This window comes from Chrysemys picta, chromosome 10 (assembly GCF_011386835.1).
Source record: "Chrysemys picta bellii isolate R12L10 chromosome 10, ASM1138683v2, whole genome shotgun sequence".
Classification (NCBI taxonomy): Eukaryota; Metazoa; Chordata; order Testudines; family Emydidae; genus Chrysemys; species Chrysemys picta.
The window spans coordinates 82,239,302-82,253,632 of NC_088800.1; the positions used below are offsets into that span (position 1 = coordinate 82,239,302).

At 46.6% G+C, this 14,331-nt stretch overlaps 1 protein-coding gene across 3 annotated transcripts in view; it reads right to left on the bottom strand.

Moving 5' to 3' along the window:
• The window catches only part of CACNA1H (calcium voltage-gated channel subunit alpha1 H), a 457,965-nt gene that overhangs the window by 64,389 nt on the left and 379,245 nt on the right, over positions 1–14,331 (bottom strand). For all 3 annotated transcript variants that reach the window (XM_008164759.4, XM_042853069.2, XM_042853068.2), the window contains exons 15-17: positions 7,558–7,648; positions 4,402–4,610; positions 902–1,336 (exon numbers count right to left, since the gene is read on the bottom strand). In XM_008164759.4, coding sequence (XP_008162981.2) covers positions 902–1,336; positions 4,402–4,610; positions 7,558–7,648 — 735 coding nt within the window. The remainder of the gene's footprint in view (positions 1–901; positions 1,337–4,401; positions 4,611–7,557; positions 7,649–14,331) is intronic.

The following is a 14,331-nucleotide window of genomic DNA, read 5'->3' on the forward strand; positions in this document are numbered from 1 at the left end:
GAGGGAGCCAATGGCCTCACACTCTGCACTGAGCCTAGAGAAGGGCCTGTGTGGCTGACTGAGTCCAGAGGAAAGTGGGGGTTTCTCCATTTCAAAGTGAATGGGTAGATTGGGGCAAGCCCAGAGGGAAAGAGCTCCACATTTCCGAGCATGCCTGGGAGAGGACCCATGTTTCACAGTAAGCCTGGGGGAAGCGGGGGCCTGAAATTGATAGCAAGCCCAAGGGAGAGGCCCCAGGCTTGCAAGTGAGTCTAGGGGAGAGGGTTCTGCATTTCCAGCAAGCCTGTGACGGAGGGGTCCCGCATTTCACAGCAACCCCAGGGAGGCCCTGCATTTTGGCGAGAGCTGGAAGGTGGAGGTGGTGGCTGTTTCCAAGCAAGCCAGGGGCTGATTTGCATGTTCAGATACAAACCACGGGCAACGCAGGTGCCTTTGGCCAGGTGCTACTTTGCGAGGTGTTGTTCATTCAGAGCACAAACACAGAGAATGCAAAGCGAAGTCACGGAATGAAATGCAGCGACGTAATTTTCTGTGACCTGCAGCCGCTGCGTTCCCCACCGCTCTAGTTCAATGCTGGGTTGGGGACAGAGGACACATCTCTGTACTGATGCCTGGGGGTGAAATTTGGTTGAGATGGGTCTCAACCGCAGCCAGGGATTGTAGCTCACCCAGGTGGGTGCCCATCACCTGGACACTTCATCTTGCCTACAGATCAGACAGTAACAGAACCCCCCTGTTCGCAAACAAAACTCTTTGGGAAGTGGATGCCAATTCACGAGGAACTGGACTCTTTCATCTACACGAGCCAGTAGGTGGTAACGTCTCTGCCGTTTTGAACAAGCATCTTACAGGGGAAAGGCTCCCTTACCCCCACAGCTGCCCGATCCCCACGGCAACTTACATCGTCCATGTCGTCGTCGTAGTCCAAGAGGTCGTCCTTGTGGCTGTCGATGCGCAGGAAGAACTCGCTGGGCACATGCACCACTTTGCCATTGCAGTCCTGGTACTCTGTGGGCAGCACGGCCATGGGGTTGATGCTGAGGGAGTGGCGCATGGTGGGGAGCTGGAGAAGCTCAGGCAAGTCCAAGGAGCTTCTGTAATCCAGGGACTCCGCCCGGCGGTGCAGGGTGGCTCTGCTGACAGTGCTGGACTTGGCATCATCAGAGTCATCATCCGTGCTCCCTTTCCCCTCCCCAGAGAGCAAGGACTCTCTTTCCCCAGACTGGTTCTTCTTTTTGAGGCTTGGGGCCCTGCCGAGGCTATTCCAGCTTGAGCGGCGGCTTCCCCAGTTGCTGTTGGGTCCCCAGTTTGCACACGGCGAGCTGCGGAGGCTGGACTGAGAGATGGGAACAACACATGAGATTTCACCCTCAAGCAGAAGAGGGAAGGAAACGGCTCAGAGGGAAAGGAATTTAGCCCAGCAATTATGGCACAAACTGCCAGGCGGCTCCAGAGACAAGACAGTTGTTCAGTTAAGAGCAGACAGGGAACATTGCAGGTGTTGTTAAGGGCTAAGAAGGTAAGTTCATGCTGCTGGACGGGGCCCCACACTGGGAAGGCTAGAGTTCCAGTTGAGTGCTTTTCTGCAATCTCTCTCATCTCCTTGACTCCCATATACCTGGGTACCCAGGTGAACCCACATCGAAGGTGTTCCTTTAAAGTGCACCCTCTGCATGGCTAGAACCCTTCGCAGTGCAGGATTCTTGAATCCCATGTAGGTTTTAAGCACCCAGGGTCCTGCCTGTGCAGGCCAGCCACATTAGAAAGGCTCCAAGAAGGCTTCCATAGGACTTCCCCTTTTCCAGAATGACAAAAGCTATTGATTCCTGCCCCCCTGAAATTACACTCAACGCACTGTGGCCTGGGGTCTGAGTCCACATACCTGACTCAACACCCGTCTTAAAACATTCCCCATGTAAATTGGGCACAGCTAATGAAAACTCAAGGCCGGCGCCGCATCTGCTCCAGATCTATGCTTCTCACGGCAAGCGGAGGAGCCCAACCAAAGAGGATTTTATGGAATCCCCTCTTGGGGTCACAGAGCCCTTTTATAGAACACTTGGTGTAGTCCTGTTTTTCAGAGAAATCAGTTACAGTGGGACTGCTCGACACCGACTTGATGGCAGGGCAGGGATCAGTCACCGGAGATACATTCTCATGTGTGTCCGTAAAAATCACACAACTGGTTCCTAAGGGTTTGCCTCTCATTTACCCTAACTAAGATCCCTGTACACCACTCTGGCAGCAAAAATGTGTCCAGCCCTAAGACCCTATTCCCACCACGTAATATTTTTTAAACACCTAAGTGATTTAGGTGTCTAAATCACATTGGCTTTCAATGGGTCTTAGACACCTAAGTGCTTTGGAAAATGTTATCCAGACAGTAGCCTTATTTTTCCTTAAATATGTACTCAAATGGACTCCGCCCCTGCCCCCCCAGTAAATTTCTGATGATCATTATTTTGTAACTGCAATTTGCATTGCTGAATAGTTCCTGGGACGAAAGCGTTTGAGGTCAGAGCAGCGAAGCCTAGAAAGAAATCTTTTCTCTTAACGTTTTCCTTCCGGCACAGAAACAGAGCTGACTGCTTTAAGCATTCGCATCGGTTTCGATTAAGGTTCATCTCAGTGCTGTTCCATTGGGTAGCTGCTTATGTCCTGATTCGAGCCATGAGCCAGCAATCCCATGTAAACCCAAGACAAACTAGAGAGTCATCTCTGTTTTCTTTTCAGAAGCATTACCCTGGCTAAGCATCTTACCAAAGGTGATAACGGTTCTACCTCAGCACGTTGCATGAAGTGCATTCATGCTCCACTGCTTTGATTTCAACATGATATTGAAGTTACGTAGTGAAAAACAGGGCCAATAAGCAGAGATAGAAACTCGTTTTTGTCCATTAACTCTGGTCCTTCTGTATTCATGCCTTCCCACCCACTGCTCTGTTGTGAGTGCAACAAAATCTACGGCCTGTTCAGTAATTCCAGCCATCTCTCTCCCCTCAGATGGTTATTCCCTAAGGATAATCCATTATTTCAGCTCTTGGTTTCTGTTTGTTCCCCTCAAGAAGGGGCCATTGTATAATAAACAAGAACCGAGCAGAGCAGCTGTACGAGGGGTGAACAAGCATTCAGATACCTTCGCAGTCATTTCAAGACGGTTTATTCCGGCCTCACAGGTGGGCCTCACATCTAGCCAATCATTAAAATGCCACAAGGAATTAGGGCTCTGCAGAGCCACCACCCCTTAGTTCCGCTTGACAGATGCGTTGCTCATCTCTGAGACGCCCGGGGGCTGTGCAGTCATCTCTGAGACGCCCTGCTGTCTGATCTCATCTTCCCACCGATCACTTCATTTCCACCACCCAACCCAGGGTAGGAAAAATTACTGCTGAGTCGCAGTGCATCATGGGATAGGAAGTCACCACGATGTATCATGGGAGATGTAGTCCAACCAGAGAGCTGGGCCAACAAGGGGAATGGGGACTGAGGGACCCAGAACTATAAATCCCATCAAACACGGTGACAGGTCAGGCCGTGCAGAGATTAATGTCTACCTGAAACAAAACATTATGACATTTCCAAATCAAAATTTTTCACATCTTCTCATTCGGTGATAGGTTTAGATACTTTGAATTTTTGTCTGAAAACAAATTTGAGAATTTCCCACAGAATGGCAATTCCGATTCGCGATCAGCTCCGTACACAACCTTGATACGTTACCAAACCCACCCAAAATGTTAAAAGAGCATTAAAGGTTGCAAAATCAAGTACTCAAAAATTAGTAAATGCCAAAATGAAGATTGCCAGTGTGCAACCTTAATTATGTCTTTTTGTGTGTATGCATTACGACACCGTCTTTAATTACATGATCACTTACTATTTTTTCCCACAGGACCCCTGCCTCATTCAGTGCACAGGCTGGACCTGCTCTGGGGATGAGCCAGGGCTACCAGGAGGTTGCTGTCTGTGGGAAAGCCTTTTCACAAGGATGGCAAGGGGCAAGTCCATGACCCACCCCCTGCTAAATTTCAAATCCTAGCTCCAAAGCACGGGGACACTAAAGCTGGTCCAAGAAAAGGTCACCCGAATTTTTTAACATGGGAAGAAACAATGTATTTTTTCCCAGACTCCCTCTCAGAAATGGCTAAACTGTTTTGGTTGCAATTTCTCAAAACAATTCAGCCTGAGGCAGATACACAGCATGGAAAAGTTCAGCCCAAATGGTGAGAGTTTTTCAAAGTTATATGCAACTGAAAACAGGATCTTATAATGGGAAATATTGGGCAACCTTAATCAGAGGCAGTGCTACCAGCCCTGCTTATAATATTATACATTTATATCTCCCTCTGTGTTATATAAAAGGCAGATAATAGGGGGAAACTGCTAATACTGGTAACATACCAAGGACTTTTGATCGTAGCTCAGTGGATCAACTGAAGCATTGCTCCCTCTCCTTGAGTCCACGAAGGTGTGCACCGAATCCATGTGCGGCGAGCACTTTGGCGTTGGCATGGGAGTAGCAGCAGTGCGCATGATGATGGGAGGGGGTATGCTCGCCCTGCCCTCCACGTGACCGTTTGGGGTGATGGCAAGGGAGTACATCTTCATCTCTGGAAAGAAGGCGAGCTGCAGTTAGGCCTCCTCTCAGGAGCTTAGCTGAGGACTGCAACCAGCACTTTTAAAACGGGCAACCCCCGTTTGTCTCCTATTGACTTCACTGAATGGAAGATCAAATTGAAATTCCTTGGTGCCACCAATGCCAGGTTGGTCTTTCATAGGAGATAGAAGGCCAAGGACAGGAGCATTCAGAAGGCCCAATCTTAATAATTATCCCTAGCTCTTACCTAGCACTCTTTATCAGTAGATCTCAAACGGCTTTAAAAAGGGGTTGGCATCATTATCCCCACTTAACAGATGGAGGAAGCTGAGGCATGGTGAGGTGAAGTGACTTGTCCAAGGTAACTTAGCAGGATAGCAGCAGAGCCAGGAATAGGACCCAGGTGTCCTGAGGACCAGTCCAGTGCTCTGTCCACTAAGCCATCAGCATTTGCTGAGTTAGAAACTCATCCTGGACTACACAAGGAGTTTCAGGCGCTCAGGTGCAATCAGGATTGGAGTTGTGGATTGTCTGGCTATTATTTTCCCCCTAAGAGAAACGGCTGTTCGTCCTCATGTGTTGGCCAAATTACAATCTGGATAAATTATTCTTCTCTTCCTGTGGTGCGGAGATTTCATGATTTGTAAAGGGCTTTGGATTCCTTCGGGGCTGAAGGCGCTGTACAAATGTGCCCTGTGATCGTTAGTCATCCATTCCAGGGACAGGAAATGCGAAGGGTTTCTAAACATGCATTCATCTCTAGGAGCAATCCTTATACAACAGACTAATCGAATGAACTACTTTTCCCTGATAATTGCTGCTAGTTAATAAAAAGGAAAGGGAGCAATTACAGCATATTGTTTCAGCTCTATGGCAAGGGAAAATGGACCTCTCCTTGAGACACGGCAACACAGCATCAGATCTTTTCAGAAAGCAACAGAATGTACTCGTTAAAAATTGCAGAAACTGTATTCCTGGTGAAGATAAACAAGAATCTATATAACAAAACTCCTTCTGCACTACTGAGTGCAGTAATACTCTGTCATCAAAAGCCTAGATTCAAATACAAGGTCTGGAGTCGAGAGCAACGCTTAATCTATTCTGTCTCAGTGGATTTCGGTTAATGATTGCAGAGTCTGCTGTCTGGGGGAGGGGAGAGGATGGGACCATCTGCCATACGTAGGAGAGAAGAACAATTTTACATTGGTACAGGTAGTTCAGGAAATGATTCCACCTCCACTGCGCTGAGAAAGCCAAGGGTTTTATTACCCTTGCTAATTCTCCTCTGATGCTTGTTTTTGTCATGCAGTGCCCTTGTCTTTTTAGCATTAGTTTGCTTATTTGCTTATGCACAAAGAGCCTGAGCATAAACCACTGAAGTCAATAGAAGCTTTGCCAATCACTTCAAGGGGTGGAAGATCAAGTCCCAAATCTGCTAATCTGCACCACACAAGATCCTTCTGTCTATACACCTTTTACAGGCCAATGGGTTTGTAATAGGATCATTAATGCCCTTATGTTGTTTGTACACATGATGGCATTTAGGAGGTTTATGGAGACTGGAAATGGTCATGTTATTCCTTGTCCACAGTTTATTCTGAGAATTCAGCCCTTAGCTGACAGAACAAGGAGCAATGGTCTCAAGTTGCAGCAGGGGAGGTCTAGGTTGGATATTAGGAAACACTATTTCACTAGGAGGGTGGTGAAGCACTGGAATGCGTTACCTAGGGAGGTGGTGGAATCTCCTTCCTTAGAGGTTTTTAAGGCCCAGCTTGACAAAGCCCTGGCTGGGATGATTTAGTTGGGAATTGGTCCTGCTTTGAGCAGCGGGTTGGACTAGATGACCTCCCTTCCAGCCCTAATATTCTATGATTCTATGATTCTATTTGTGAGCTCCCTGAGAATAAGTGGCAATTTCCTTCCTGCCCTGAAATGAGCCTGTTATTCGAAGTGGTTCTGCAAACAGTTTATACAAAGGAATTTCAGCCTGTGGATTGTTCGCCAACCGTCCGCAGGGAAGCTGAATTTGATAACCCAATATCTGGAATTTTCCAGTTGAGCTGAATGACTGGGCAGTTAAATCACCTAGTATTGCTCCAGCTCTCTCAACTGGGAACCCCAACCATTCAAATACTTCTGTTTCTACCTGAAATTAATTCCATTTGGTCGCCAAATGACTGTCATTTCATTGAGTCAAATGAATTTTGGCTACAGGCCCGAAAGACACTTTAAAATTCTCCTAACAAAACCCCACGCTGAAAATTAAAAGGGGACGAGATGTAATGTGACCAAATAGCCAATACAGTTTAATATCTGAGGCAAGGATATATTGAAAAGCAACACACGTTCTCTCTTCGTATTTGTGAAGACTGGAAAGTCTTTTTCATAGTCGAAACACTTTTTGAATAGTTGAAAATGCAAAACTACCGCCCCACAGGCATAACAGCCAGGTGAGTCACCCCGTGAAACGTACTGCCCCCAAGGGGAGATAACAGGGATAGAGCTCCCAAATTGGAGATTCCCAAACTTTTCACTAAGTTGTATTTTGTCTCTTTTGGGGACCCATTGCACCTGCTCCTCCCCCTCCTCAGCCCTCTAGTCCCAAGCCCAAGCTTCCTGGTTGGCTCCCCCTTCTGTGCCCCAGCCAGCCCCTCTCTCCCCACAGCCGGGCTGCAATCGCTACCAGGCTGCTGGCTGTCTGCTCGCTGGTTTCGGCAGCTTCCTTCGCACTGCACTTGCCACGGAGATCCCACCCCCTCCCCATGCCTCTGCCTGGGGATGTCACAGCACCAGAGAGGGGGGTGGAAGGTGGCTGGGGAGAGGGAGTGCCACCAGGCGCCCCTGGTGGGTTGGGACCCATCACGTGGGAAACACTGACCTAAACCATTCTACAGGCCTCTGGAAGCAGAGTTATAACATAGCTATGCACACTGCAGAAGGAAATTCAAGCTTATTCCTACCTGTTGCACAGAGGTCTTTCAGCTTCTCAATATCCTCATCAAAGTTGGCAGAGGTCTTGTCCTCATCCGTGTCCGACTTGTTGGCATCACCCTGCAGGGAGGTGACGGGTGAATTTAATGTTTGATTAGTGTTTTGCTCTTGACCAAGAGAAGTTTTCGAATAAAATCCCCCAGATCCCTTTAAGTTACTAATGCCAGACCAATGGCTGCCCACATACTTCATCCCATCAGAAAGGCCATGTCATCTCGTGGGTAGAGCATAGACCTGGGCCATGGAAGAGTATGCTTCGAGTTCTAGCTCCTACACTGACTTGTTGAGCGACCGCTGGCAAATCTCTCAACCCGGCTGTGCCTCACTTTCCCTAACTTGACGTTTTCAGCTGTTGGATTGTTCACTAAAATGGGGACCATGAGACTTACCTGTTGTGGGTATTAATCAAGTAATGTTTTGAAAGCTGGGGCAGGGACTCTCTCTTCGACTGTGTTTGTACAGTGATTGGGGCCTTTGGGCACTATCATACTATATGCGCTAAGCATTATTATGTGTATTAGAACTGCTTTGAAATGCCCTTATACAAGATATAGCTACTGCCAATGCGGCTGCATTCATCTCAGTGTCTAGCCTAACTGAACAATGAGTCCCATCGCAAAATGTAAAAGTGCTGTTACCATCAGAGACGTGACTAAGAAAATCTGGCATCACGGGGTTCCGTATCTAGCCTCTCTCTCCATGATCCCAACTCACAAGCTGCTGGGTTTAGATGTCAAAAGCGTATTTTTCTAGCTGCCAGTGCTGAAAAACTCAACCCAGGGATCTGAAAAATCAAGCCATACCCTGTCTTTCATCCTGCCTCGTTATAAAGATTCTGCAATCAGAAGCCACCTGGCAGCATTGTAGGATGAGGTAGAATAGAACCTCGCTTGCTCTTCCATAACTGCACCTGCTCTGCAGGGCTGAGATAGTCCTGGGAGTTTATTTATGTCAGTAAAGTCAGCAGATGTGGCTTGAAGACAGAGAGAGGGGGTTGAAAGTGAAGATGATAACCACAACTGGAGACTTAAGACTTGGGGGCTTTATGACAACTGAGTAACCACCTTCCTCCAGCCTATTTCCACTCAGGCTGGGCAGTTAAAACACTCTCTCCTTCCAAAACATCTGCCTATCTATTTGTTTTTTTAAAGATCAGTATTTAATGACAGCCAGTTTGTTGGCTGACTCTTGCCTCAATATCTTCAGCAAACAAATACAGATCACGGCATTTCACGATGGAGAGCAGGGGGTCTGTGCCTCGTGAGGAAACCTCTGAGCAGCAGTCAGTGATTTTCATCTCTGTGCTGTCAGTCTGTTATCTCTGTGAATCAGGCTGGGCTCCCCAGCGGTTTGGAAAACGATCTTGTCTTTATCCTTCATGCTGTAACATCTTTCTTGCCTATGGTGCATCTCATGCAGGGGGCCTAGTTAACAATTCTGTCTAGTCATGTTGCTTTTTGTTACACATCTCTATACTGGAATATTATACAAACACCACATGGAAAACCATGCAATCCTTAGAGGAAACAAATGAACAATCATTTATTACCATAACAGGTAGGGTGGGATTTTCAGGCGCACTCAGGACTGAAACTCAGCTGGTAGAAGGTCGTAGCTCCACAGAGCACTACCCCAGATAGGGTGACCAGACAGCAAGTGTGAAAAATTGGGACGGGGGTGGGAGAGGGTAATAGGCACCTATATAAGACAAAGCCCCAAATATCGTGACTGTCCCTATGAAATCGGGATATCTGGTCACCCTAACCCAAGAGGACTCCTGGGAACTGTGCTGGTGATCTGTACCTCAGCATTGGCCCAGCTCTGTGCCCATTGAAGTGGATGGAAGTTTCACCATTGAGTTCAGTGGGAGCAATTAGGCCAGTACTGAGTGCTTTTGTACATCCTCCCCAATATAGTCATGAACAGACCCCAGATTAGACACTTTGCTATCCACAGCAGTGCTACAGCACAAGTGGTGAATGGACACGCACACACACACTACCCCATCATGGACCACCTCTAGCGTGGAAGAATAATTCAGTCTCTAGTGTCTCCTTCTAGACCACCAGCAGGAGGGCCAATGGTGACAGTGAGTTTGGGATTTGGGACAAGACCCTTGATTCCTTTTACACACAGGGCCCTGACCAGCAACCGGAAGATTATGTTGTTGAGAGGTTTGGCATGCCAAAGCCGAGCCCTCAGCCACACAATCCTCTTTGAAATGTCTTTACCAGATTTGAACACGGGTTCTTTGCTTTCTTATATCCAGGTATGCTACCAAAGAGACTAACCTAAATTCATTTAAAAGGCTGGAGTACAAATGCTTGTCTTGTAAAGTTCTCCTAAACAATTTCATCCTGGGTGTGGTCAGCAAGACAGAACTGCTCTGGCAGGCTGTCGAACCGACCCATCAAGGCTACAGAGAAGTTGTGCAAATTGGTCTCTGTAAGGAGCACAGTTTCTTAACTGGTGCCTGTACAAATCCACCCCGGTCTCAGCAGACACACACGGCTCTCCCCAAGGTGGCAGTGAACTTGATTTCTTTGGCAGTGTGTTGCTAAGTGGGGCAGCCAAAGCAACAGGTTAAAAGAGGGGATTGAGTTCCTTTGTTCATCTTTTTTGTTTCATGGATGAAGAATTAACATACAATAGCTGTTAGATCTGCATAATTTTGGAAGCTCTGGGTGGCGTTGTACAGCAGATTTGAGATCGTTTTCCAGTCAGTCAATCTGGAACCTCTGCGTGACTCAGCTACACAAGCATAAGTTTTGCCCTTTTGCTCGTAGTTCTGCAGTCATACATGCAAGTCAGGGATGCTCTACACGAAGCATGACCTTGTGGATTTCCGTTTCTATTCTCTTTCTTTGATGTCCCTATCAAATTTGCACCATTCGTAAGTCAAGATCTGAAGATCAAGCTGGGTTTTTTCTGCTTCTGACAGCATCATCAATAAAGGAATCCCTCAATCAAATTCAGTTGGCAATTTTGTCAATGATACATAGGATAGAACAGAACTCAGCTTGTTTCCTTAGCTGTAGGGGAGGGCCAACAATAGCAACCCCCCCACAATTCTATCAGTAAAGTCAGCCCCCGTGACTTGGAGTCAGGGCCAGCTCCAGGGTTTTGGCTGCCCCAAGCAGCCAAACAATAAATAAATAAAAAAAGCAGCGATCGCGATCTGCGGTGGCAATTCGGCAGGAGGTCCTTCGCTCCGAGCGGGAGTGAGGGACCGTCCGCCGAATTGCCGCCGAACAGCTGGACGTGCCGTCCCTCTCCGAAGTGGCCGCCCCAAGAACCTGCTTGGAGTGATCGAATGACTAAGAAGGGCCCATTTGTATATAACCACCTTTCTGACCGTACTCACACGCAGTGTCAAAGAAGAAGAGCAAGGCAAAAGATCTCAGACAAGTTCCTCTGCAGTACATGACTTTATGTGGATTCCTGTTTAAAAGACTTTTCATATTTTGGCATCAACAGCTAGTCAACGAATCAAAGAATAAAGCCGCAGGAAAATAAAAAATCCTCAGCTCTGCTGAATGCTTCTCCCTGCGAGTTGCAGCCAAGGAAGATTTGCCAGTCTTTGCCGTATAAAAACTAGAGCTAAGTTATTCATTTATAAGCACGCAGTTTGATACGAGGCCTCGTGGCTGAAATATGGCTCTGGTGGGATTTCTCTAGTGCATACTGTACCTAGCTAAGAGACAATTGACAAGCCGATAGCCATAAGCTTTGCCAAGCCCCCTAATGAAGGAAACCAGAAAGAAAAATGCACGGTACAAATTTAATTGCTGGGGTGGTTGGGCTGTTCTGATGCTGGCTTTAAAGACTGTCTCTCACACATTTAAATCACAGTCTGTAACAGCTCCAAAAGGAGCTATTAAACACTAGCAAGAAAACAGGGTCCATTTTGCTAAGACTGTAATTACATATTTATAGAGAATATTGCACAAGGCTACCAATTTCTGTCTTCATATTAGCACGATTCAGACGTTTAGAAAACAAGCAGGAGACAGAACATTGTGGAAAGGTCAGGGTGGCTTTTGCAACAAACAGGTTTGCTGAATGGAGAGAATTTTCTTTTTCCCAACGCAAACCCCACATTATTTCCACAGCAAGGATTCAACCTGTGACCTCCGGAGCTAAAAAACATGAGTTTTGACGACCTGAGCTAGAAGACACAGTAGCTGTTAGCCCAGGCTGCAGTGGACTCATAGTATTTCAGCTACTAGAGTGGGACAGAGAGCCTGTGAGTAAATGAGTGTTATATTTGGTAGTCAGAACACAAGCTGGTAAACCAAGGGGGTTGTCGGTCATGCTGAGGGGACAAATGAATAGAGGCGAGAGCCAGAGCATTATATGTACAGTATTATATATTACTTAGTCCTGGCTTGAGTGCAGGGGACTGGACTAGATGACCTACTGAGCTCCCTTCCAGTCCTACACTTCTATGATTCTACGTAGGAGATTGATTGTGTAGGGCTTTGGAGAAAAGGGGAAGGTGGTTACATTTGCTTCAGGAGGTAAGGGGAAACCAGAAAAGATATTTGAAGTGGAGCTGGACTTGTCTGGAGCCATGGGCATGTGAAGGGAGCTTTAGTGAGCTGACCTAGTATAATCCAAGGGAGAAGAGGACTATCCTTTAACTTAACTCTAAGTTACAAACTAGAACTCTCTGTCTACAGCCAGGCATTTGGCTGGGACCCTTACCAGACTCGCTTAATGCATCATTATTTGTTCACTGAAGTCATCACAGAAAAATATATGGGGCAAATATGATTTTTCTCTGCTTGCTCTCTCGTATTGAATGAAACAGCTTGGAATAAGCAGAAGTATTATAAATCCCCAAGACAGTTAAAAACGTTCCCGGGCAGAGTGGCTAACGAAAGCACCGATTTCCCACACACACACCAAGACTAGCTCGTGAATAATTCAGGGCCCATTCCCCAGGTCCTCTTCCATTGTTTGTTTTCGTCAATGACAACAAATTTAAAGACAAGTGTCTTATCAAAGACGGGGAGCTGGGGCCTAGCACACAGGGATTAAAGGGTGTCAATGAAACAGCAATAGTGTAGCTGATAAAGTTGAATGGGCAAGGAAGGCCTCTCTCCTGCCTGCCTGGGTACGGAGCATGAATGTGGACTTGCACTTAATAAAAAACAGGTGAAAAGTGCAAAGTATGACTGGCTGGGTCTGCCTGGCAACATCAAACAGCTGCATCTACTCTACACCCCAAGCAGAACACAAAGGAGCACTGCTCAGCGGACTCCTGGATTTCAATTAGCTGTTACAATTTTTGGCACAGCCTGTGCGCTTCATCTGGAATAAATAAATAAATTAATGGAGATATCCCATCTCCTAGAACTGGAAGGGACCTTGAAAGGTCATCAAGTCCAGCCCCCTGCCTTCACTAGCAGGACCAAGTACTGATTTTGCCCCAGATCCCTAAGTGGCCCCCCTCAAGGATTGAACTCACAACCCTGGGTTTAGCAGGCCAATGCTCAAACCACTGAGCTATCCCTCCCCCCCATAAGTATGACCTCTTGTCTCTGGAATCTGCTGAAGATCAAAAGGCTGATACCAGGGGCCCTTCCCCAGCATAGACGGCTGGCACACACCTTCAGCATTCTTATAATATCCTCAAGCGTCTTCTCCGAGGGCCGGGAGATGTGGGGCTGAGACACGCTAATGGACCCTGAGAGACAGGAGCTTCAAAAGCAGCACGAGTCATGAAATATGGGCAACATTGCAGGAACGAATCAAGGTGAAGAATGATTTAGGCAAAGGCAAACACAAACACATATCACTCAAATTCTACCTATTGTAACAAATTTATAGCGGCTTAGGACTTGGTGGTAGACACAAAAGATAAAACTTAGATCCTTCAGCTCCAAAAAAGAACAGTCCTTGCCTCTTGAGTTCAAGGAGAGCCTCAGTAGCAATACAGGGTCTCTGAAACACATTTGAGCTATTCTGATTCCATCTAACAGTGGGCAGTGATACACACACATAACAGTATTATTATTTGTATTCCCACAGCATCTAGGGGCCCCTGGACTCCACTGTGCTAGGTCCTGTATGAACAGAACAAAAAGACAATCTCTGCCCCAAAGAACTTACAGTCGAGGTACTCAGTTCCTTTTCATATATTACACTCCCGCCTCAAAACACATCCAAGCTATGGGAAAGTCTAGATTGAAACTTTCATTCATTTCTATTTGGCTGGTATCTCTGAAACCTCCTAATGAATGTTCTGGGTCCAGTGTTGTTAACTATGTCACCGTGGATCGTTTTAGCAGTAGTAAACCTTTTACCCCCAATCGGGGATATTGCAGATTATGTATTCCTTATGCCACCTGATCTTAAACCAAACTTTGCACCCTCGATAATCTGTACGTTATTCCCTGATAACCAGAAACTTCTATGCTCAAACTCTGTTCACTTTTTTTTAACATCATCTTAATAAAATTTTTAAATTTGTTCTTACAGCTAATGTGTTCAGCCAATTATCTCAGACTGCCTCCCCCACTTCCTTAGGTGCCTAGCACTCAAACTGTCCCCGATCAGTTGCCAGTTTTCAAACCCTCTTCAACTGGCTACTTCTATGATGTAGCCGTCCATGCAAAAAATCTGTAGCACACTGAAAACGGATAACATGGGGAACAGCTTCAAATGAATGGAGTTCAATATAAAAATCACCACCGCCAGGGTTACCGCACTGATTGGGTTATTCATTTTTAAGCTAC